This window comes from Nicotiana tomentosiformis, chromosome 5 (assembly GCF_000390325.3).
Source record: "Nicotiana tomentosiformis chromosome 5, ASM39032v3, whole genome shotgun sequence".
In the NCBI taxonomy this organism is placed as follows: domain Eukaryota; kingdom Viridiplantae; phylum Streptophyta; class Magnoliopsida; order Solanales; family Solanaceae; genus Nicotiana; species Nicotiana tomentosiformis.
This window is the reverse complement of record NC_090816.1, coordinates 31,951,354-31,976,609: the sequence shown is the minus strand read 5'-3', so window position 1 is coordinate 31,976,609 and position 25,256 is coordinate 31,951,354. Positions and strand designations below refer to the sequence as shown.

General features: G+C 34.7%; 1 protein-coding gene and 1 long non-coding RNA gene across 4 annotated transcripts; one reads left to right on the top strand and one right to left on the bottom strand.

Annotated features, from left to right (window-relative positions):
* Positions 1–7,437: 7,437 nt before the first annotated feature.
* Positions 7,438–10,321, bottom strand: LOC104120685 (zinc finger CCCH domain-containing protein 39). Of its 3 annotated transcripts, none has more exons than XM_009632500.4 (3): positions 10,072–10,321; positions 8,999–9,806; positions 7,438–7,962 (listed from the first exon to the last, which is right to left on the bottom strand). In XM_009632500.4, exons 2-3 carry the CDS (start codon positions 9,747–9,749, stop codon positions 7,718–7,720), a joined length of 996 nt encoding a protein of 331 aa, XP_009630795.1. In that variant the 5' UTR covers positions 9,750–9,806; positions 10,072–10,321; the 3' UTR covers positions 7,438–7,717. The 3 variants fall into 3 exon arrangements, with proteins under 3 accessions (XP_009630795.1, XP_009630796.1, XP_033508573.1); XM_009632501.4 differs by having other exon boundaries at positions 10,119–10,321; XM_033652682.2 differs by having other exon boundaries at positions 8,999–10,321.
* A 2,749-nt stretch (positions 10,322–13,070) lies between these two features.
* Positions 13,071–25,186, top strand: LOC138891485 (uncharacterized). Its single transcript, XR_011407751.1, has 2 exons — positions 13,071–13,359; positions 24,657–25,186. It is a non-coding gene; the product is annotated as an uncharacterized lncRNA (long non-coding RNA).
* Positions 25,187–25,256: the final 70 nt, after the last annotated feature.

The following is a 25,256-nucleotide window of genomic DNA, read 5'->3' as shown; positions in this document are numbered from 1 at the left end:
AAAGGAATTTTATGAAAAGAAGAATACAATTCTTGTTATAACTTTTAAATTCAGATATGCAATTGGTCATTTGATTTTTCAATTATGTCTTGTAAGTGGTAGTGTACAAGGCATGAATGTGGTGGAAGGTATATACTACAAAATAGACTGTCACTATACAAAAAATATACAAAATAGACTATCACTGTACAATTTATATACAATAGATTATCACTATACAAAATATATGCACAAATATACTAAATAGACTGTCATTATACAAAATATATACAATAGACCGTCACTATAAAAAATATATACTAAATAGACTGTCACTATATAATTTCTATACAATAGATTGTGACTATGCAAAATAGATTGTCACTATACAAAATAGACTGTTACTATACACAAAATATACAAAATAGGTTGTCATTATACAAAAATATATAAAATAGACTGTTACTATACAAAAAATATGCAAAATAGACTGTCAGTATACAAAATAAATATTTCGAGTTATTATATGCAATAAGTTTGGGCCGAAGAGCCATTTCGTGTAAGTGGGTAAAAACATGAGGTATTAAAAATTTGAGGGGCTATAGAGGATAGTTTTTTTCTTTTTTTTAATATCCGGCCCTTCCAACCAAATAAAGTAAAACTAAGCTACTAAAACCAAGCCAGGCCAATTCACACCAAACCAAGTCAAGTCAAACCAATCAAGTAAAGCCAAGCCAATTCAATCCAAACCAAACCAAACTAATCCAAGCTAAATCAAGCTATGTTAAGCCAAATGGGTAAGAAATATGGGATGGTTAGGCATGTTGGGTAATTAGTTTTAACTGGGTAGGTATATATTGTAACTAATTTTCAAATGGGTAAAGAAGGATAATTAGTTTAATCGCAATGGGTGTTTTGCATAAATTGCTCCATATTTTACATAATTAAGAATGTCCAGTTAAATAGTAATGTCCCTAATATCAATGAGATTCAACTCCGTCTAAGAGCCCGTTTGGATTAGCTTATCAACATAAATAACTTTTAAACTAACATAACTTATTGCTTTTTTGCTTTTAACATATTTTAAGCACTTTTTAATTTTGTCAAACATTGAAAAAGGCTAAAAAGAGTTTAAAAGTTGATTTGACCAATTTAAAACTCAATTCAAACACCCTCTAATACGATCCACTATAAATTATTTTCTAACTTTTTAGATTCTATTCAAAATAAGAGATTTTTTTTCTATTGTATAAAAAAGAGAAAAGGAGGTCGACCAAGGGCATCATGGTCACTTCAAATATATCGTTGCATTGTTTGCTTGTATATTAGGCTCAAAAGCTTTGTCGTGGGTTCTTAATGCTAGAAAAAATCAAAACTAGCATGGCCCTAAGCTATTGAATTCTTCAAGTGGGCCCCATTTTCCATTCAACTTTCACTATCTTCTTTAAATGCATTAATTGATTACTGTTATTAATATTTTTCAATAAGTACTTTTAACTAGAAAATTTATCTTTTTTGGTAATTTTATAAAAAATATCTTTTTGGTAATTTTATAATTCAAACGTTCATTTGATTAAAGATATATTATTGTAACATATATTTCTATATAACAATTCTATTATCTCCTTAAGAAACATTATTTCATTATTTTATTTATTGACTATTTCAAGTAAAGAAGATATTTAAAAAATGGCGATAATTTATGTTGATTTATATTTAGATTTTTTATAGTATTATCAATTGATATCATTTTATACAAGTCCTCATTAAATTGCAATTTCAATTGGAATATTTTATAAAATTATAAATAAAATATTTAAAAATAAAATATAGTGTCAAGTCCCCTTTTTATTAAATATTAGGAAGCATGAGAAGTATCATTATGCAAGATTATACTTCTTCCTCTATGATCGAGGTTAGTTGGGTACTTCCTCGGTTCAATAAGAATTCAACCTTATATAAATTTCAAAATACATAATTATACAATTAACTATTTTTGAAAAATATCACCGAATAATTATGGTGAAGAAAGCTGTATTATACCCTAAATAGTATCTCAATCATTACAAACGAAACTGCAAAAAATAAACTGTAATGCTTCAATTTAAGGTCAATTTGATTTTTAGAGTCATCGAGAGTTTAATTTATTTTAATAAATTATTTAACTATGTCATTAAACAAATTTTCAAAGAACCAAAAAATACCTTTTTGTCAACTATTTGGGAATAAAATTAATATATTTTATTATTCAAATTTTGATTAGCATAAAAAGAACACGTAATACATTAACACAATTGAAAATATTAAAAGAGTAAACCTATATATTATTCAATTTAAACAATGAGAAAAATACATCATGACTTATTTTTCAACTAACTTTTTAATTATTTTTTTGTAATCAATTTTAAGTTTGGTGGTGCATAACTTTTGTTTTTTAAATAAAAAAGTATAGAATCTATTTAGAAATACTCTAAATTGTACTTGAAGTATGGTATAATCTTTGTATAATAAAGTGTCAGAGTATTACAAAGTGATTGGTATAGTAATACCATTTCAGCAAAAGTAAAATACACATAATGCAAAAGATAAATAACAATACATGTAATCATGGTTCTTAACGTTATTGCACAAAAATCTATTTTCTTTCTTCTTTCCTAAAGGCGAACAAAGTGTTTAATTAGCAAAAGACCAAGAAATATTAAAAAATAAAAATAAGAAAAAAATAACAACAATTGGGCTCGTGCATGGCACGAATACATCATCTAGCAGAACCTAGAAAGATCTTAATTTTATTTTTTCTAAATTTTAAAAATATGCAATGCGCGTATCAATGAGTATAAATTTATTTAAAATTATGCATGAGTTATAAAATAAAAATGTAAGTTCCCAAGGACGATCATGAATGTTGATAGTGTATAACTAACTCAATAAAAAAAGAAACCATCTTATAAAAAGTCCTTAATCATTAGTCAATAATTCAACTTATAATTTATTTCAGTTTTATAATGTCATTCTTTTAGTTTCATAAGTTATTTGGCTTCCTTTTCAGTTTTAGCAAGAACACATAACCCTTGAAAACTTATATAATATTGAAGGATACTATTTAAAATATATCAGCACGCAACTGATTATTTATGAATATCAAATGAATACAAAATCAAAGTGCAATAAAAATCATGCTAAAAAAGAACACTCAAAAAGGATACTCAAGCAAGCTAGTGAAGGAAGGGAGTTCAAGTATAATATAAAAATATATTCCAGTGCATATGTAATGTTCAAAAGTAGCAAGGAATTTATATGAGTATTATATATTATTCAAATTTAAACATAATTTACAGAAGGTTAAATTTTAATTAATTTTGGTTAAATTTTAATTAAATTTAAAATTCAAAATATAAGGACTTAGTTCAAATATGAAAATTTTAATAAGTAAAATTTCAGTTAATCTCAAGATATAATGGAGTAAATATTAAGAAAAATAATATTAAAGAATTATAGTTATTTTGAGATGAAAACTTTATGTTCAAAGACTCCTTTTTACGTGTCTTCTTGACAAGTAAGCGAATGTTTAGCCTTAATTTTTTTCTAATTGTAATACTAACGGTTTATACCTATATTACCTGCTTCAATTAGGAAAGAATTTAATTTATGTAAGGTAAATCTTAAGTGATTTTAAATTCCTAAATAGCAGGTTTCTATGAAAAAATTTCAAATAAAAAAATTAATTACTAGAATTTTAATTGATTTTAAAGTCCTAAATTTTAATAAGTTAAATTATAATTTTGTACAATGTAAAATATGATTTTAAAGTGTAAAAAATGCGAACTACATTTCGTCAATGGAGTGCTTTAAATATTGTAGATAGATTAAACATTACATCTTTGCTTCCATTTGAAGAAGTTGGGCTAAATTTACATTTTCGAAACTAATAGCCTGTTTGGCCAAGCTGTAAAAATCAGTTTATTTTGAGAAATATTTTTTCTCAAAAGTTTTTTTTTGTGTTTGGCCAGTTAATTTGAAAAACATTTATGGGCATCAATCAGTATTTGACCAAGCTTTTAAAAATTACTTCTAAGTGTATTTTTCTCAAAAATATTTTTGGATAGAAGTTACTTTTTGGTGCTTCGCTTTTTATTTTATTTAATAGTTTGGCCAATTAATTTAACTTTGAAAAAAAATCACGTTTTGAAAAAAAATGCTTAGGATTGGAAAAATTTGGCCAAATAGGCTATAAGTGGCCGTGACCCTAAATAACAAAATCAGTCATCACTGCTTTTAGGGCTTTCACGTTTAGCAGAACGCAAACAAAATACTCCACTAGGAGGCCACCAAAGAGCTGGTTCAGACGTCAGACTCAGTTCTGTGCAAAAAATGACATCCAAGGTAATGCTGAAGTCCAAAGGAAAGAACACAAAGAAGGCTGCAGCCGCCGATGAAGACGACGGAGCTGTGGCGGCAGTGTCCAAGTTCGTAAAGGAGTGGGGCACGTGGACGGCGAAGAAGGCCAAAGTAATTACCCACTACGGCTTCATTCCACTTGTCATCATCCTCGGCATGAACTCTGAACCTAAGCCCTCCCTCTCTCAGCTTCTCAGCCCTGTCTAAGAACTACAACAGAAATATTAGTCGATTTGACGCTTATTAGCACTTCTTTTAGGATTTTGCTGTTTTTTTCAAAAAAAATGTGTAATGGAAATATGCTTTTAATCTGTTTGTCAATTGGCTGCTGATGTTGGTTAATGGAAGTGGAATTTGGTACTAATGAATTACCTCCTTACTGGATGCTCTTAATGTCGATTACATTTCTAGTGTTATGTGTTTATTTTGCGCAAGCTAAATCTCTTTTCCTTGATATGGTCTGTTATTTATCAGTTAATTTTCTCTTTTTATATTTGAGTTGCTATAGGTGATTTTTTTAATATTCTTTAACAGATGCTAGTTTTAGCTGGATTGTAATATGTAATGAAGTTGGTTATGAATCTATTGATTTGAATTCAAAAGTGGAAATTACACGGTAAGAATACTTATATTGTCACTGTGTCTCTGATAAATATCAGATTCGGTTTATACAAAGATTCAATTTTTGGTAAATCATGTATGTTGGCATTTGGAAGGCCTGATGGAGCTGGTAAAAAGATTAGTAGGGAAACTGTTTCTGTTCTACAACTTTCGGAGAACTTGAATAGTTAGTTGATTTCAGGTGTTAAGTTGGTTAAGATACAGCTTTTGGTGAATCATACAACAACATACACCCACATTGTGGGGGTCTGTGAGGGTAAAGTGTACGCATAACTTACCTCTACCTTGTGGAGGTAGAGAGGTTGTTTCCGAAAGACCTTCGGCTCAAGAAAAATAATTCTCATACTAGTTTATTTGCTCCTTTGTTCATGATACTTTTTCAGATGCTAACTAGGACTCTGTTTGGGAATTGGAGCTTGAGTATTATGATTCAATGAGTCTGTATTATGTTGTTTTATTTGACAGGCTTTACTGTCTCTTTGCTGGATCTATGTGGTGATGCTAAAATGGATCTATATGGTTAGCATACGCCCAGTATATACTATTAGCCAATAGCATAATTGACTAGAACTCAATTAAGTATCACATGCTAAACAACACAAGACAGTTTAGTACTCTTTGCTTTTAGTTTGTAATGCTTGATTGTGTATTTTAGAGTCACCTTGGTGTTTCGTCAATTTCTGCTTATTGACATCAGTGGCTTGTATGTGGGGCAGCTCAATATTTTATGTTTTAAGGTTAAATACATTGTAAACATAATTCCTTTATGCTGCTAAGCCTTGTAAGTTAAAGCGATAAGAGCTGTTTTAGGTTTTTAACATATGAAGATGATACTTGAGCCGAGGGTCTTTCGGAAACAACCTCTCTGACTTCTTAAAGGTGGGGGTAAGGTCTGCTTATACTCCACCCTCCCAGGCCCCACTTGTGGGACTACACTGGGTATGTTGTTGTTGTTGTTGAAGATGACACTTGAGATTACTCTATGAGATAGGCAAAGGTCTCTAGCTAAAAACAGAGCAAATAAGAGTTCTGCCCACTTACAATAGTCACTGATTTAATCTCTTTTCATTGATCATAAATGACAACCTTCATTCTCCCAAAAGCGGTAGATATGTGCTCTTGAATCTTGGTTTCAACAGTAATGCAGATGTTCTGTTTGCTTAACTTGATTTTTTTTCCTTTGTTTAAATTGTTTGTGGTCCTTTCTCTAATGGAAGATCCATGATTCAAGACCATGCACGAGTTAGATTTCCACTGCCGCTTTTCTGATTAGTGTCTTGCTATTATTATGCTTTGATTTCCTACTCAGTGAAAGCATTAGGCAGTACTGCACTCCTCTTGTGGAACTAGTTTCAACTTTCATGGTGAATTTCAGTTTTGTGATTAGAGAACTTGTGATATAAAACGACGTTTTATTACCTTATGGAAACCCCTAGAAAGTCCATTTTCTGTATTCAATTGCCGCCTACACTGTGTTTTATGTGCTGTTTATCATTGAGTTGTTCACCTAAGACGTGTCTAGCCTAGGGGTGTAAAATGGACGGGGTGGATCAAACTTGGACGGGTCAAAGTATGTAAAACCAATAAATGGATCATGGTCCAACCAGCTCAAAGTTTGCAGTAGGTGATGCCAAAGGATGTCGAGAGCTTATTGTCCCGTTGGCAGGCGCAAAAGACCTCTCAGCAAGCTGAAAAATATCTGGACATCCCCTCATACATTGTGTATATTTGGCTAGAAAACAATACGAGATGCTTTGAAGAAAAAAACAGCGGCTTTCTTTTGCAAAGTGCAAGTGCATATATAGCTTATATGTCTGGTTAAGGAACACTTAGTAGAAGAAGATTTTGATAAAAATAAAAAATTTCACCTTGTTTCGAAATTCCTACTCCATCGGTTGATTCTATCAAGCGTCTTCTTTCTTTCTTGTTCCTTCTACTTTCCAATTCTAAAATTCTTAAACTTAATGGCTTTTCTTTTTCTCGTTTGGACATCTAAGTCTCCTTTATAACACAACTCTTTCAACATCACTTGCTAAAACGTCTGTGAAGTTTTTGGCCGGTTATGATTGAATTTTGACACCATAACTTTCGGAATATTGTTATCTGATGTGAATAATGTGTTAAATTTTAGCAAATTCACTCTGTTAATATGCTATGTAAAGATGACATCTTTTTCCTTTCGTCTGAAGTTGCAATATGAATTCACGAGAGTTGGTGAAACTAGCATACTCAACCGGCCAAAATAACAATGAGCAGCTACCATATTATTAAGTTCTTCCTCTTGACCGAGTCTGTAACCTTCATTAGCAGATTCATTTTTTGTACTTTCCTGATCAAACTAGAAATTATCAAGGAACTAAAGTTTTGTTTTCTCAAAGATGATATGGTTGTATTTAAAGGGCCTGATATCAAAAAGAGAAATTGGGCTTGGAACTACAATGAAGGCAAACAAAAATGAGCATTTTCATATACTTCTCAAAAGACTTAAACCAAACTGCTAAAAAAAAAATGATGCTTCCACTCTCTCTGACTAGGGAATTCCCCAAGATATTACCTTATTTGGATTCTTCTATAACAAACAAATATGCAATTCCAAAATTTCAAAAGCCAATTGGTGACACAAAATATGAAAACTATAGAACACACTAACAAAATTTCCATCTCCCTTGTATTTTTTTAATCCTCGCTGAAAGGAGATAATAAACCTTAACCTGGAAAATCAGCTATCGGCTTTACTGGCTAATAGGTGGGGCGGGACTAGATCATCAATCCAATCTGCATATATCCGATAGATCTTCTTGGTCAGTTTCCATTTTAAGATTTTCTTATCCTCTTTTTCTTCTTGTATCGAAGCATTAACCACTGCATTTGCAGAGGATAACTCAACAAGTGGAACAGAGAAGGGCCTTGGCATAATGGGGAGAGAATTCATCAACAAGTCCGGACCACTAGGCACCTGTAACTCTGTCAAAGAAATAGCCAACATCAGAAAACCGATAGACAGAGAAAAGCCCTTTCGAGCAACTTCTAAGTTTGAACAGAAACACGAGAATACAACTCCAAATAAGCGATAACAAAGGAAAATGGAAGATTTTTCCTGGAAAGGCTGATGGAGAACAAAGAAGTCCACACACCATTTTAGCGATAGAAAGTCAATTTAAGATTTTAAAAAGCGTAGCACACAAAACCCACCATTCACATATTCAGTATCTCCATGTTTAGTAAAAAGTGGTTATGACCAAGTTAGTTCATTGTTAGACCTATAAAAACCAGGAGGCAGACTAGACCTTGACAGCTAAATATATTGTTACTTGTTTCAAATGTGAGACATGACCTAGTAGAGAAATTGCATATCTAATGTATCGTCACAGGAAATAGAGTAGTCATAATCTGAGAACAATCAATGGCTGTGAATATGCAAAACATCAGTCAAGACACGGCAACACGACAAATTCCTCGTTTTATACATGGATATAATCTGAATGTGAGTTAATGTCAAGCTTTTCATATTTAAGTGGAAACAAGACACGTGTGGCATTAACTATTAATTATTAGGTTACGAAAAGATTTTAGATACAGTCTGTTCTTCTCTGCAATGCAGGTGTTATACAGAAGGCTAATCATATGAAAACACACTGCTTTATTTGTCCTTTTCCGGAATGAAGAGCTTGGAAACTTTTCCCTGAGAAAATATGGAAAAAAGAAAAATAAGAAGTATCTAATTTTATACTAGATTCTCAACTTGAACCACTGCAGCTCTACTACACTAAATAACTTGCTTAGGATCAGCAAGCATTGTTTCTAGGCGCTCCATTGCTCGTAATTATTCTGTCTTAAAAACTATTTTCTATTACATTATGCAGCCTTTACTTTTTACAATAAAGGGATGATGGAATTTTGCAAAACTTAAATCAAGTAAAAGAGATAATTGATTTACAAACGATTAAACAAAAAGTCAAACTAACAACTAACAAAAAGATGACTGTAAAATTAGTTTTACCTGATTGGCCATGAGCAAAGTGGCAACGATCTCGGAAGGGGCATTGACCAGTTGTCTCCCACTTACTACACATCTTTGTCTTCCAATATATAGGCTTAATTCGAACAGCATCTGAATCTACAATTCCATGCTTACTAATCTCATTCAACTCAGCATCACTTCTGTTACCTGTAGTTCCGATGCTTATTGCAGAACTTTCCCTTTGCCTTGGAATGTCAGCCTTAAATTTCGGAGGACGCTCATGAAGAAAATTACACTTATCTCCATAAGGACACTCCTCTCCGTTATAAAACTTCTTGCAAATTTTCATCCTATGTATTATTTTCTGATCATCATTCCAGTTCCCTACTACCCCTCTATCCTTTTCACGTACTAGTTCCTGCCAATTCGGAGGGGGCTCACGCAAATCTTCAACACCATGAGCAAATGTACAATGTTCCCCATTCCTGCAAGTTCCTTCCATGAACTTGGCACACATGCGTGTTTTGAAAAATATATGGCTCGTTCCTTTGTTTCCTATAAGATTCAGCTGGTTCACTCTGGAATTCGTAGGAGTATAATTTGCAGAATTCGGTGAGTTGTTATCGGAATTCCTCAGTCTCTTGAAAGGAGGTGCATGATCAAATTGAGAATAGGACTCAGGAAATTCATGGTTCATTGGAGATTGTGGCCACACTTCTCCAATATCACCGCCAGCGAATGGCATTGGCATAAAGGGCGGGTGAGGAGGTGGTGGATCAGAATAACTCATCTTCCCCTTTTCTGATATCAATTCTTTAAACTGAATCCAATTCTACACTTCTCTTCTCTAAAAGAAAATAAAGATTCAATTTTTATCAGAGATACTTATTAAAATACCAGAACACCATAAATAACTAACACAAAGATTGTCAAACAACAGTGCACAGAAAATCAATAAGTCAGGCTGAAGACAAGAATTACTAATGTATCAATGGGAACCAAAAATATGTATATTTATAAAAACATGTACGGTCATTCAAGAAGCCAGATAATAGTTTCTTTGCTTAAGAAGATTAAGCAAACACAATAACAGCAATGCAAAATCAGCAAACCTGAGTCTGATCTTTGTTTTCACTTTCAATAATAGCCAAATGAGTACCTTAAAAAAATTCAATTCTTTCCAAGAAAATCAAAAGAACCACTTTAAGATTTGTGCATGGATGATCAGAGTTCAAGTCAACAATGTACACTTTATAAGAATATTGAGAGGGGAGGGAAAGAATTGAAAAACCCTAGATTCTTTTTAGGGTTTGGAGCTGGGGGGCTGCGGGTTGGCTTGGGTTTCAGGGTTCTTTGGACTGAATTTTGGGCCTGTGGACGGACAGAGTAGGTCTGGGCTAGCGAGGCTTGGTAAAAATTGTAAAAATTGTAAAAATTGCACTACCCACTTTTAAAAATATTTCTAACTAGTACCCAGAGTTTAAACAATTTCAGGCCTTTTTTTCCTCTTCCTCCTCCACCTCCTTCTTCTTCGGGTGACAGTGATTTTATATGGTATTTGTGAACATATTTTAAGGTAATTTATGATATTTTACAGTGATGAGCTGATGTGACGCTTTATTTTTTACTATTGCTTAGGATTTCTTCTTCTTCTTTTTCTTAATTGCAAAATGGGTTCGTTAGATTTATTGTTGTTTTGATAAATTGATAATTGGGGTTTATTTTTTATGATAGTTGGAGGTTATGTTTTAAATTTGAGTTCATTTGGAGTAGATTTAGGTGTTAAATCGTATATTGGATTGTTCAAATTCAAAAAACAAATTTCTATTTCTGGGCAATTTGCACTTAAGACCTATTTGGCCTTAAGTGCATGAAAACGTTGGTTGCACTTCAGACCTATTTGGCCTTAAGTACATCTGAAGTGCAATTTTTTGACTTCAAACTTGTTGGCCTCAATTGGTTGGACTTCACACCTATTTGACCTTAAGTGCATATGAAGTGTAATTTTTTCACTTCAGACTGTTTGGTCTTAAGTGCATGAAATAATTGGTTACACTTCAGACCTATTGGCCTTAAGTGCAATTTTTCACTTAACTTTTTGGCCTTAAGTGCATAAAACTATTTGTTTCACTTCAGACCTATTTGGCCTTAAGTGCATCTGAAGTGCAATTTTTTCACTTCAAACCTTTCTAAACTTAAGTGCATGGAAATATTTATTGCACTTCAGACCTATTTGGCCTTAAGTGCATCTTAAGTATAATTTTATACTTTAAACTTAATTGGCCTTAAATGCATTGCACTTTAGACTATTTTTTTAAACTTCAGATTTGTTAAGTCTGAAATTGATCGTAAAGTGGGTAGGCTTGCAATATTTTTTATAAAGTGGGTATAGCTTCAATTGTGACCCCAAAATCGGGTATAGATGCAAAAGTCCCGTAAAAAATTGGGCAAAGATCACTTTTAGCTCGTAGTCAAAACTATTTACAACGGCATTTTCCCCAAAAAAATTGCGCTTTTTTTATATTTAGCCCGTCAGCCGAAATTAATTAGAGAAATATATATTTTTAGCCACTCCCAAAATAATATATATATATATATATATATATATATATATATATATATATATATATATGAGAGAGAGAGAGAGAGAGAGAGAGAGAGAGAGAGAGAGACATACATTTAATATACAAAATTAATATATATATATATATATATATATATTAAATACATTAATACATTTAATATATATTAAATTAATACATTTAATATATTTAATATACAAAATATATATATTTCCGACTACTATTTTTTAAGGCGGCCGAAAAAATATAGGGCATCTTATTTGGTCGCCCCCCATTTAACTTGTATTCACTTTTTAAAAAAAGTTTAACTCGTACTCAATATTCGTAGTTTATTGCAATTAAAATATAATGCTTTGAAGAGGTGGGTCTTGCATTTTGAATATGCAAAGTAAGTTTTAAATCAAATGGATATTATTTAAAAGCTTGAAAACATTATTAATTTACGAATGTTGCAAAAATAAATTTGTTGGATTTATTGTTATTTAGACAAATTGATAATTGAGGTTTATTTTTTATGGTATTTTAAACTTATGTTTCAAATTATTTGGAGTATATTTGGGTATTGAATTATGTGTTGAATTGTTAAAATTTAAAGAGAAAATTTTTAATTTCGAAAAAAAAATCAACAGAACATTAGTACTTCAAATACAGATGACTGAAGTTCATGCAATTTTACTTTTAGTGTCACGACCCATTTTCCACCATAGGTCGTAATGGCGCTCAACACTATCATTAGGCAAACCAACAATTAAATCAACACGCGATAGATAGTTCATTTCGCATCTTGAACCAAATAATGAATAAATAAGCGGAATTATTTTATTTTCATAGAAAAATACTGATATTATCTTAAATGATCGAATGTACTCGAAACATAAATTCAAATATCATACAGAAATGCAACCAAGAACAAAATCTAAATCTCCAAAACCCGATGTCACAAGTACATGGCATCTACCAGAATATACAATAATACTACAATAACTGTCTGGAATAGGAAATAGATAGAGTACAGTAAATGAATAGGAAGGGGACTCCGTATGCTGCAGATCGTAACATAAAGAGCAGCTCACCCCAAAGTCTTCTCAACAACTGCGCCTACGCGCCAGTATTACCACCAAACGTACCTATCTCAGTACATGCACAAATAGTGTAAGAGTGTAGTATGAGTACGTAAATCAACGCGTACCCAATAAGTATCTAGTTTAACCTCGAAGTAACAGTGACGAGGGGTCGACATCGACCCTTATTAGTGGCCAAATAATCAAAGTACAATAAAGGGATAATACATAATTACCTCTAGAATTGTCTCCTTTTACCATATGCATCCTTACACTTTACGTATGACCCCCTTATATTTGTTAGAAGTGTAATAAATAACACCTTCCGTTACTTAGCACTGTCTCAACTAAAATAGTGTATGACATGCGCCAACTATAATTTGACACGTGTATTACCTTTTTAAAACTATATAATTTCCTTTTTATTGCTATTTATTTTATCTTGTCTTTTTCTTTTTCTTAATTTTAACTTTTCTTATTCTTTTTCCTTTTCTTTCTTTTACTTTCTTCTTTTCTTCATTTTCTCTTTCTTCTCGATGCCCCATCTCACTTTCCCACACCATTTTCTCTATTCTTCTTTTCTTCATAGTAGATAGATGGCTTTGATATTAAACAGAATTAGGGAGAAAAAAGAGTATGACATAGGTTATAGATTGAGGAAAATTTTTAGTTGGCCGGAAAGCTTGGTATTGTCGGCACCATTTTTTTCGACAATGAGGGTTTGTGCTCCTCCTCCCTTCGATCTGGGTATGCACGGGTTAGTTTTTATCACTTTATTCCTCCTACTTTTTCATTGGAAGAGAGAACATATTGTGATACACAAATTAAAGCCACCGGTTAATTTGTCTGGTCGAAAAATTTTCTGGTGAAATCATTTGTCTTCTTTCCTATTTTATTTCTGGTGTTGAAGAGGGGTATTTTGGCAAATAGATGGAAGAGGGATGGAAAACATTTTAATTAGAAAATTATGGAGATAAGATAAAGGTCAAACCAACAATCGATCTTTTAGCCCAAGCTCGCTGGAAATTGATTTTCTTTTGTGATCCTTTGTTTTTTTTCTTGAACCCAAAATACTTGAGTTTGAAAATTAAAAATCAATTGATGGATTACAATTGAAAGTTAATTGGTTTTGAAGGTTTGGCTAATGGGGAATTGAGGTGAGCCACTGACAGGAAGAAAGGAGAACATCAAAAAAGTAGAAGAAAAGAAATTAGAAAAAGAAAAGATGGGATAGAATAAAGGAATTAAAAAAGAAGAAAGAGAAAAAATGAAAAATGAAAAAATATGATATTTTGCGCTTTCACGCGCAGTCAATCCAGAAATATGTCACATCAGCTCAAAAGGTGATATTAATTACAGGTTGAACAAATATAAGGGGGTCATAAGACCCTCACAAAGTGTAAGGGTGCATCTGATAAAGGAAGGCAATCTTAGAGGGGTAATTATGTATTATCCCTACAATAAAGGTAGACATATATGAAGCATGGCAAGTAAAACAGTAAAAATATATATATGTACATAGCACGATCCTCAACAGAAGAGTAAATACAAAAACCCTCGAATACCGAATATTACCTCGAATGGAATATATGTAAGGTAAATAACCAATAAAATATCACGTCTTAAGTCAGATAGATTCATAGATACGCTGACTCCTTATCGAATATTACGCACGATTCTGCAAAGGAGAACGGCCCGATCCCATAAGAGTGCAAAATCAAACGGATAAGGAATACCATATAAAATGCCAGGCCTCAATAGAAAGGGGATCTCGTGAATATCCAGACTGCTAGCGGTATAACACATGATTGTACCGAGGTCGTACGACCCGATCCAGAGTGGTGTGTACACTGTCGAGGGTCGAACGACGCGAACCAGAGATGCATCTCAATATACTGTCGAAGCATTCAGCCCGATCCACAAAAAAGAAGAAGAAACTTATCGAATTACGAGTCACGTGCTTACAAAACAGGTGCAGGAGCATAAAGTAAACATGACTTTTACCGTTTATCAAATATCTGCCCAAACAACTCAAGGTGATAAAGCTCGGCCTAATATATTCTCAAATCAATTTCAATTATAAATTTACTTAATTAAGCTAGCAAAATGAGTTCAAATAATTCAAATATTACATGATAAAGTCCTAAGTCTACCCGGACATAAACATGCTTTTAGCTACGTACGGACTCTCGTCATCTCGTGCGTACGTAACACTCACAACTAGTAGCACACAATAATTTTAATACCTACGGGGCAGATTCCCCCTCACAAAGTTAGACAAGAGACTTACCTCGCAACGAAGTTTCATAACCGACTCCAACGCCTCTCTAACACCTCAAACCGATGCCCATCGATCTGAAACTAGTCAAACAACGTGCAAACCAATAAAATACACTCACATACTCATAATTAATCAATTTATAATAATTTTTAACTCCGCTCAAAAAGTCAACCTCGGGCCCATGTGCCCCGATTTCGAACATTTTCGAAGATAAATATTACCCATAATACCACAAACTCAAATATATAATTTATTCCTAATTCCATGTCCAATTTCGTGGTCAAAATCTAAAAATTTTATTTTTAGATTTTCTACCAAAAATTCCATAATTTATATTAAATTTCCATGTTAAAATCCATATATAACTCATGTATTTAACACGAAACAAGTAAGAATAACTTACCTTATGATATATTGCGAAAATGATCTTCAAAAATCACCCCAAATCGCCCGAATTACACTTAAACATTTCGGAATGACGCCAAGCTTTATGTACAAGTCAAAAATCACGATACAACATATTCCAAGGCTCGGAATCCCAAATGGGCATCAATAAAATCAAAGTTCACTTCAAATCAATCTTAGGAAATTCTAAAACCTTTAAAATGCCAACTTTCCACAGTAAGCACCGAAATGCTTTCGAACCACCAGATACTCAACCCGAACATACGCCCAACTCCGAAATCATCATACGAACCTATTGGAACCTTCAAATCCCGAACCCGAAGTTGTTTACTTAAAAGTCAAACCTTGGTCAACTCTTTCAACTTAAAGCTTCCGAATTGAGATTTTTTCATCCAAATCAACTCCGAACTTCCCGATATTCGATTTCGACTACGTGTACAAGTCATAAAACTTGAAGTGAAGGTACTCAAGGCCTCAAAACTGCCGAACGACGTGCTAGAGCTCAAAATGACCGGTCGGGTTGTTACATTCTCCCCTACTTAAACATACGTTCGTCCTCGAACGTGCCAAGAACTGCTCCGGAATTTCTCAAAACCACTGTTTAACACCTCGTGCACCTACCCGTGCCACCACAACCAATGTGAATACATTAGCTAGATCTAGACTGAAGATCCTTCCTGCTACCTTAGCCCACAAGCCTTAGAACCAAATTCCAACATTCAGAACTCTCTATGAGAATCGATTCTGATATACAAACACCATATCAATATCAACCCGTTGTACCAAATATGATCATACACCCATGCTGAAATCACACAATGCACCGCATAATTTGTATGCCCATAATAACATCCTCCAACCGTAGAAGCTGCAAATTTACTAACCTGATGCCCGTAGTATACCTCATATGCGCATAAGCCCTGATCCAACCCTCGCGATACTACAACGATGAAAACGACGCGTAGAAGCTCATAACCACCTGCCAAATTATTAAATCATGGAGTCCTACGCTCAACAAGAACTCTTGCCTCATTCTGAACTGAATAGTGACATTTTCCCTCTAATATACCTTATATAAATTTGATTGCACTGATTTTAGCTCCAATAACCTCGTCTCAGCCAGTACAAGCTGCTCGGGCGATAAGCCACCTCAAACACCGCCAAAAATCTCATATGACGCCATCAATGCGCCAATAAGATACAAACTCTAATGTGACCCATAAGGAAGAATGAACTCTGGCAAAGAACCATCCAGCATGCGTAATGAATAAAACGGTCAAACAGATGCTATGAACCCATATTAGAGATGAGAAACAAGGCACACAAAATAAGTATAAGGAACCATACTCAATATCTCACTGTTACGGCGTGCAACCCGATCCACACATGACATTATTGCGGTGTGCATCCCGATCCAAACATGACACTTTTACGGCATACAACCCGATCCAAACATGACACTATTGCAGTATGCAACCTGATCCAAGAAACATACCCGTGGCGGCGTGCCACCCGATCCACACATAATAATAAATAAGGAAATACCCATCAAGCCATAATGCTCATACCTACGAAATACCCGAATATCGACCACAAGCACGTCAAGTGCATAAATACAACCCTGGAGAGACGGATATCGCCATGCACTACAAAAACTCAAGCATGAGTAAGGTGAAATAAACAACTTGCATCTAGAGAGCCATCTTGCTCATATAACACCATAAGTTACACGGGATCACAACACATGTGCAAAAAATCAAGCCGTCTCATAACCTACATGGCATAATAGAGTATTACATAGAATAGATGACGACAGGATAAACATCTAACACCCGAAGACTCCTGCATAAGCAATGCTATGCTGACTGAACACATCTGACCTGATGTAGAGCATACATTCACATTAGATCTACTAACGGACATCAAGACGATTCCGATCATCCCATATTGGGCCAATAACCTTTCAAGGATCCATGATGACCCTATTCATGACACATACGAGCAGTCGTCAAATCCGGAACAAACTCCCACAGTCCACAACCCAAGGAATAAAGCGCCTCTCAGTCATAACCTCTCACATTGGTGATAGTACCAAAATCTCCATACCTGATTTCAATCTCTAAATGGAATGACTAACACGCCACACTTATACGATCTTCCCGTGGGATATACTCCCACAAGCTTCCGCACCAGGTAGTAAAAACTGAACATTAATAGCCATCGACCATGCTATTTCTATAATACTAGCCAAGCATCCGCATTTCAATACCCAACACTCCTACCACAAAACAGACCATCCTCAGGCTGCTCGAAAATAGTGCCAGCATACTTTGAACATCTAAAATCCTCCCCTGCTCCTCCGAGTTCGTGGCATTCTTATCAACACCGAACCGCAACCTTGATCCTCACTTTCCAATTTCCATACTGCTCACTGCACCTATCATGCCGCTACGCAAGAGTACAAGAGTTTCATCATAACTCCCGAACCACCAAAAGAATAAACACTTTAGCATCTAGAACCCTTTCACTCAACACATTTCAGAGGAACAATTGCAACACACAACTGAATTCCCATAACCACAGAAAATGCAAACCTCCATTCGTCGTCTAAACCGCTGTAACTCTTCTAGGATTCATTTACACATAACAAGGCCATCAGAATCAAATACCTCCAAATCAATCAAATTACGGTGGCTGTCAAGCCCGCACGTACATCCACGAATCACCCATATAGCCTTACCACCCCGAAGGAACTGATCATTTCCACAACCATGCTGATTCAAATCACTACTAACTGACTCAACTTCTTCCAATTTACTCTTGACTTGCCTTCGATAGTTCTACTCAAACACAAAACAGACCTCAAACAACACTCATCTCGAGTGACCCAAATTACGAGACCACATCGTCTCAATACCCATCAGCCATCTCATACCCTCCTTATGCACTCAATAGTATCTCAAACTTATACACCCGTTCTGAAAGACCTCCTGCGAAACTGAAGTTGTTTCCTCCATCTCTCTAGCATCGCACTGCAGACCCGGTGACATTCATAGAAATACTCCAAGCCTCTTTCACACTTCGCTGCAAAACTAATTCCTTAGTCACATGATGAACTCGAAAATCCTTAGGCACCACACTTTACTTCTTGAACCCACTAGAATAATTGTTGAGAGTCACCCACTCTGACCTGGTCCCGAAATAGATAGCAACCAGTGCTCCGGTAGCACACAAATACCCCAGAAGAAGCAATCGAATGACTCTCTTTCCTTAATCATAACTAATCCACCAATGTACCAATAACCCGATACTGCCAAGGCATACAATCACGTGACCCAATCGTAGACGGTGGGGATCCCCCACTTAGCTTCAAGCCACAATTATATAAATCCATAATTCAAAATGACTCCTCCTCCTTGGTTACCATGATTTCGCACCGTCACTCCGTAAAATTCCTCACAATTTCTTGTTAAACTTGCATGACATAACTCGAATTACCATCTCCAAACACACACTCGACCTCCTGGCCGTTACACCATCTTATTCAAGCGATCCCAGCTCATATCGTAGTACATACTTCATGTTGGACAGAAAATAAAGTTCTTTAGAGGACCTTTACTAGGAATCACGCAACTCCTAACACCTCACAGGAGATAGCCTACCTGTGTGACCCCATATCGACATCTTCCAACGATATTGCCCTGATTACAGCCATCACAAAATCAGATAAATCTTCCTGAGCCCACGCTCATCCACCAGTCGAAAGTGCTCGCTCTTTCCTATCAACATCAAATGAAGGTCTAGTGATGCATCCAAAACTCGAATTCATATTACATCCCAAGCAAACTCTTTCCATCGTATTCAAACTTCCGAAGCAGAAAGCCGTCATCTCGAATGAAATACACAGATTTAGTCCCTTGTTTAACATGGCCATAATCGCTCCAAGCTTTCTGGAAGCATGTGGCCATCCTACCACGAAATCCATACGATACGCTAACATTCTCACTCTGAGTTAACCATATTTCGAAGCAAACTACACGACCTCTAGAAATTCAACCTCCGTGAGACACCTCCCACCATGTCCTTCCTCATCTTTCGCTACCCAAATACTACCTCAAATCATAATCCATCTTTGTAGCACCCGAACTGATAAATGCCACCAACTCTGAGCCTCCATAAAGATCATCCCTCTCGAACCATTCAACACCAGAAGCACCGATCCGACCCTGAAGCCGCCACACATCACCATCTCTGATAACCGCCTTTTAGGTACCATTCCACAACACACTGCCCCAAAAGCAAAATAAATAAAACCATCACATCGACGAGCCTCAATACATTCAAACAAGGACGACAACACCACAATATTAACAAGAGTTCTACTAAATTAAGAAACATTCAATCTCGCAACTCCATCAACCAACGCCTAAATATCTATAGTTTAATTGCCTCTCCTCCACTGGAATCAAATGTCGAATCCCCCGATCTTGAAACAATTAATCCTCCTCCCGAATCATTCATTGCCGCGACACATAAGTAAGCATCCTCTAATTCACACCGGCACTATACGATAACAATGCATGAACATCACAATACATTGTGCATAGCCTTGAAACCATAGGCAACATCAATACTGGGTTGAAATGACATAACACTCCTCCACAAGGCGATGACAATAGTCCGCCTGCATACTCAGAGAAAAACATCCTGCATCGCATCTGTAGCATTTTCACAACTCGTCGATGCCCAGCTGATAAAAAGTGCCTGACGTCGTGTACGAATGAGCAGGAAGGAACCGAAGGCATAAGCTTCAACGAAATCATATCGCACGATGAGGAATCAAGGAAGGGAAGTTCTCCTAACAGCCAAGTAGCCCCTCGAAGATAAGTATAGACGTTTCCGTACCGATCCGCAAGACTCTACTAGACTTGCTCATGACTCGTGAGACCTAAGTGAACCTAATGCTTTGATACCAAGTTGTCACGACCCAAAACCCACTATAGGTCATGATGGCGCGCAACGTCGCTGTTAGGCAAGCCAACGATGAACTACCAACTTAATTATGCATTTTATTATTTTTGAAATCGTGAATTTTATTAGATAAAGAAATCAACACATTAAAATCGTAAAAACTTACAATTTAACTAGAATAGATAATAAAAGTGTGTTAATGCTAAGCAAAATCACAAACAACTTCTAGAACATCCCAAAACCCGATGTCATAAGTGCATGAGCGTCTACTAAAGAGTGCAATAATAATATAACATTTGTCTGGAATATAAAATAGACATGATAAAGTAAATAAATAAGATTGAGACTCTGTGGGCTACGATGCGTAGCATAGAAAGCAACTCACCATAAAGTTCCCTCAACAGTTGCGCCTACGCGCCAAGATGGACACCAAATGAATCTGTCAGATCATGCACATTTAGTACAGAAGTGTAGCATGAGTACGTAAATCAACGCGTACCCAATAAGTATCTAGCCTAACCCCAGAGAAATAGTGACGAGGGGTCGACATCGACACTTACTAGTGGTCCAATAAATCAATATGATAATTCATAACAGATATAAAGCACAACAGTATTAATGAGATAAAAACTGTAACTAACATAATCCTCCAAAAATTTCTTTTAACGATATAAATCTCTCAAATCACATGTGCCATATCAACAGATCTGAAATATCAAGTGCAATCTCAAACGGATAAGGAATACCATATAAAATACCAAGCATCAATAGAAGGGTGGATCTCGTAAATATTCGGACTGCTAGCGCACGATTATGCCGAGGCCGTACGGCCCCATCCAGAGTGGTGTGTACACTACTGAGGGTCGACCGACGCGAACCAGAGATCCATCTCAATATACCGCCGAGGCATTCAGCCCGATCCACAAAAAAAGGAAGAAACTTATCGAATTACGAGTCATATGCTTACAAAACAGGTGCAGGAGCATAAAGTAAATATGACTCTTACCGTTTATCAAATTTCTCGCCAAACAACTCAAGGTGATAAATCTCGGCCTAATATATTTTCAAATCAATTTCAATTGTAAATTCACTTAATTAAGCTAGCAAAAATGAGTTTAAATAATTCAAATATTACATGACAAAGTCCTAAGTCTACCCGGACATAAACATGCTTTTAGCTACGTACGGACTCTCGTCACCTCGTGCGTATGTAGCACCCGGAACTAGTAGCACATAACAATTTTAATACCTACGGGGCAGATTCTCCCTCACAAAGTTAGACGGGAGACTTACCTCGCAACGAAGTTCCATAACTGGCTCCAACGCCTATCTAATACCTCAAACCAATGCCCATCGATCCAAAACTAGTCAAACAACGTGCAAACCAATAAAAATATACCCCCATACCCATAATTAATCAATTTATAATAATTTTTAACTTTGCTCAAAAAGTCAACCAAGTCAACCCTCGGCCCCACGTGCTAGGATTTTGAAAATTTTCGAAGATAAATATTACCATAATAATACCACAAACTCAAATATATAATTTATTCTTAATTCCATGTCCAATTTCGTGGTCAAAATCTAAAAATTCCATTTCTAGGATTTTTACCAAAAATTCCATAATTTATATCAAATTTCCATGTTAGAATCTATATATAACCCATGTATTTAACACGAAACAAGTAAGAATAACTTACCTTATGATATATTGCGAAAACTACCTTCAAGAATCACCCCAAATCGCCCCACATGAGCTCCAAAAACTTAAAAGTGATGAAATGAGCTCAAAATCTCGAAATTAGATGTTTAATACACCTGCCAGGCCTCCTTCTTCGCGATCGCGGTCATTATTCATGCGATCGCGATTAACAAAAGTTCCAGCATCGTTTCCTTCATCACGATCGCGGCCAAAACCTTGCGATCGCGATGTACAAATTTTGTTTCCTCTTCATAGACACCGTTTGGTATAATGGCCATAACTTTTTGTATAAAATTCCAAATGATTAACGGTTTAATTTTCTGAATATTAGATACAAAGGGATACAACTTTTATTTTTGGATAATCCCTAAATTTCTTATAGATTGCAAGATATAAGCTCCCGAAGTCAGACCACTGATAAAAGAAATTTCTTCTACGCGATTGCGAATTTCCTTCCGCGATTGCGATTCACAAGGCCTGGAACAACACTTTGTTCTTATCGATCGCGGCCCTTTCTTCGCGATCGCGTAGAAGGATGCACCAGATCTTAGAAACAATAGCTCAAACATGGCGAAATGACTCGTAGCCCATCCGAAACACAACCGAGGCCCCCGGGACCCCGTCCAATCATACCAACCATTAGCAAAACATGATGCAAACTTGTTGAATGCCTCACATCACACCAAACAACGTCCAAACTACGAATCGACGATCAAAATCTTTTTTCAACTTTCAAACTATCAAATTTCGCCGAACGCGTCAGAATTACACTTAAAACATTCCGGAATGACGCCAAACTTTATGTGCAAGTCAAAAATCACGATACAACCTATTCCAAGGCTCGGAATCCCAAACGGACATCAATAAAATCAAAGTTCACTTCAAATCAATCTTAGAAAATTCTAAAATCTTTAAAATGCCAACTTTCCACAATAAGCGCCGAAATACTTTTGGATAACCCGATACTCAATCTGAATATATGCCAAAATTCAAAATCATCATACGAACCTATTGGAACCTTCAAATCCCGATTCCGAGGTCGCTTACTCAAAAGTCAAACCTTGTTCAACTCTTCCCACCTAAAGCTTCCGAATTGAGAATTTTCCATCCAAATCAACTCCGAACTTTTCGAAATTTGATTCCGATTACGCGTACAAGTCATAAAACATGAAGTGAAACTACTCAAGGCCTCAAACCGCTGAACGACGAGCTAGAGCTTAATATGACTGGTCGGATCGTTAGACTAATCATCCTTAAAAAAATTTAACTCAATTATATCTTATTCTATCTACAATTTCCTTATAAAGTACTTTATTTATGCGTGATCGGTTACATAAATACGACATATTCTTATTTCTATGTCGTGATACTTAGAATATAAACAAATCTTATTATAAATAAACTTCTTGCTTTAGCTGCATATATGACGGGTACTAGAAATCTTACTTATTACATTGATTAATCAGATGGAAATTTAGTTTCTTGAAATATGCATTTCTATCAAAACAATCTAAGGTATATCCGTAAAAAGATTTATGTTACTAAGAATAAGCTCATTAAAGATAAAATGGAAAGTTTAATGTTCAATTATTTCTAAACAAAACAGTATAATATTTTTTGAGAAAAACTAAAAAGAAAAACTAAAAAGAAAAATATAACACATAAACTGAGATAAAAGAAAAACATTTTACTGTTAACATTATATCTGCATGAAACGATAATATTTTCTTTTACGTGACGTTTATATCTACTCCTTTACAAAGAAAGAACCGGTAAATAAAAGTTGATGGAATCTTTCTGCTAGTGAATTGTTATGACAAATAATTTACATAAAGCAAACAAAAGGTGTATAGCAAAAGTTTTATTTGTCAACTTTATCTCATTTATTTCCTCCTAAAAGGTGCCTAAATATTTCTTGATCCCAATTAATTTCAGATTCATCACCCATTCTTCATTTTTTCACTCATGACTCTCCCTCAATTTTTATTTTTTCGCTCACTCTCCTTTTGATTTCTACTTTAATATATTCAATTTAATCCGTCTTACTCATAGTGAAACAAAGTAAGTAGTAGGGTTGAAGGATGTTATTGTTTACTCATTGCTGTGAAATACACCTAATATAGTCAGCTTGAGCGAAATTATCATACCGAGATATTTTACATTCTACCAATATAAATACCAATTAACTTTGCCTACAAAAAATAAGTTTTCACCTAGCGTCTTTTATATTTACTGAAATTTGAATCCATCTCCGAAGATTTTTACCCACTTTATTAATTACTAATTGAGGCATATAATTTAATATCTAATTAAATACCTAATTGAGGGGTATATATATATATATATATATATATATATATATATATATATATATATATGCCAAAAAAGGCTTTGATATTTTCACATTATTTGGCTTAAATTTTTTGATCAAGATATGATAAACTGTTATTAAAATTCCACCACCCCTTTATCCTTAATCAGAGATTTCGACTCAAGTGAAATTTTCCAACTGAAATTCGAATTAATTAGATCCCAAAGCAGATACCGAGTAGAAAAAAATATAACTATGGTAAGATTGTAAATAATGTTTGGAAAATAGTACTAAAATATTAGCAAATAGACAAGAGAAGAAAAAAGAACTTTCTTATTTCTTTCAAGTGTATCCATCATAATTTTTAATACCTTTATTTTATAGGGTTACACCGAGGAACAACAAAGGGTGTCAAGAATATGACATTAACCATTGAGATCATGGAAAATGTTATGGAGGTGTGGAAATTACAACCATAATGATGAGAAGTAGTGGGGGCTTAACTACATCATCGAGAAGAGTAGTGGAAGTAGTGGACGTCCATATTGAGTACTGCAATATATAACACTCCTCTTGAATGTCCGATAATAGATAATGTGCCTCACTAAAACCATACTAAAAAAGAACCATGTGAAAAAAATCTTAGTGAAGGAAAATATATACACATATCTTGCAATACGTATCGTTTACTGCCTCATCAAAAATCTTGACAGGAAAACTCAGTGGGATAAAATTTGGCTAAGAAAAAAAGAGAGTATAATACACATTTTACTCCCCCTCCTGTAAAATTCACTTTATTTCTCAGAGATGATGCATTCCAATTTTGTACCTTCATTTCTCAAACATTAAGGTTAGCAATGCCTTAGTTAACAGATCAGTCAAATTATCACATGAAAAAATTTGTTGAACATCAATTTTATCATTTTATTGAAGATTATGCGTGAAAAAAAACTTTGGTAAAATGTGCTTTGTTCGGTCTCCTTT

Excerpts from the sequence above, each read along its gene's own strand:
- LOC104120685 (XM_033652682.2), bottom strand. The coding sequence starts at position 9,749 with ATGAGTTATTCTGATCCACCACCTCCTCACCCGCCCTTTATGCCAATG. Across the intron at positions 7,963-8,998 it reads CTTTGCTCATGGCCAATCAG|AGTTACAGGTGCCTAGTGGT; the intron begins GTAAAACTAATT and ends TTTCTTTGACAG.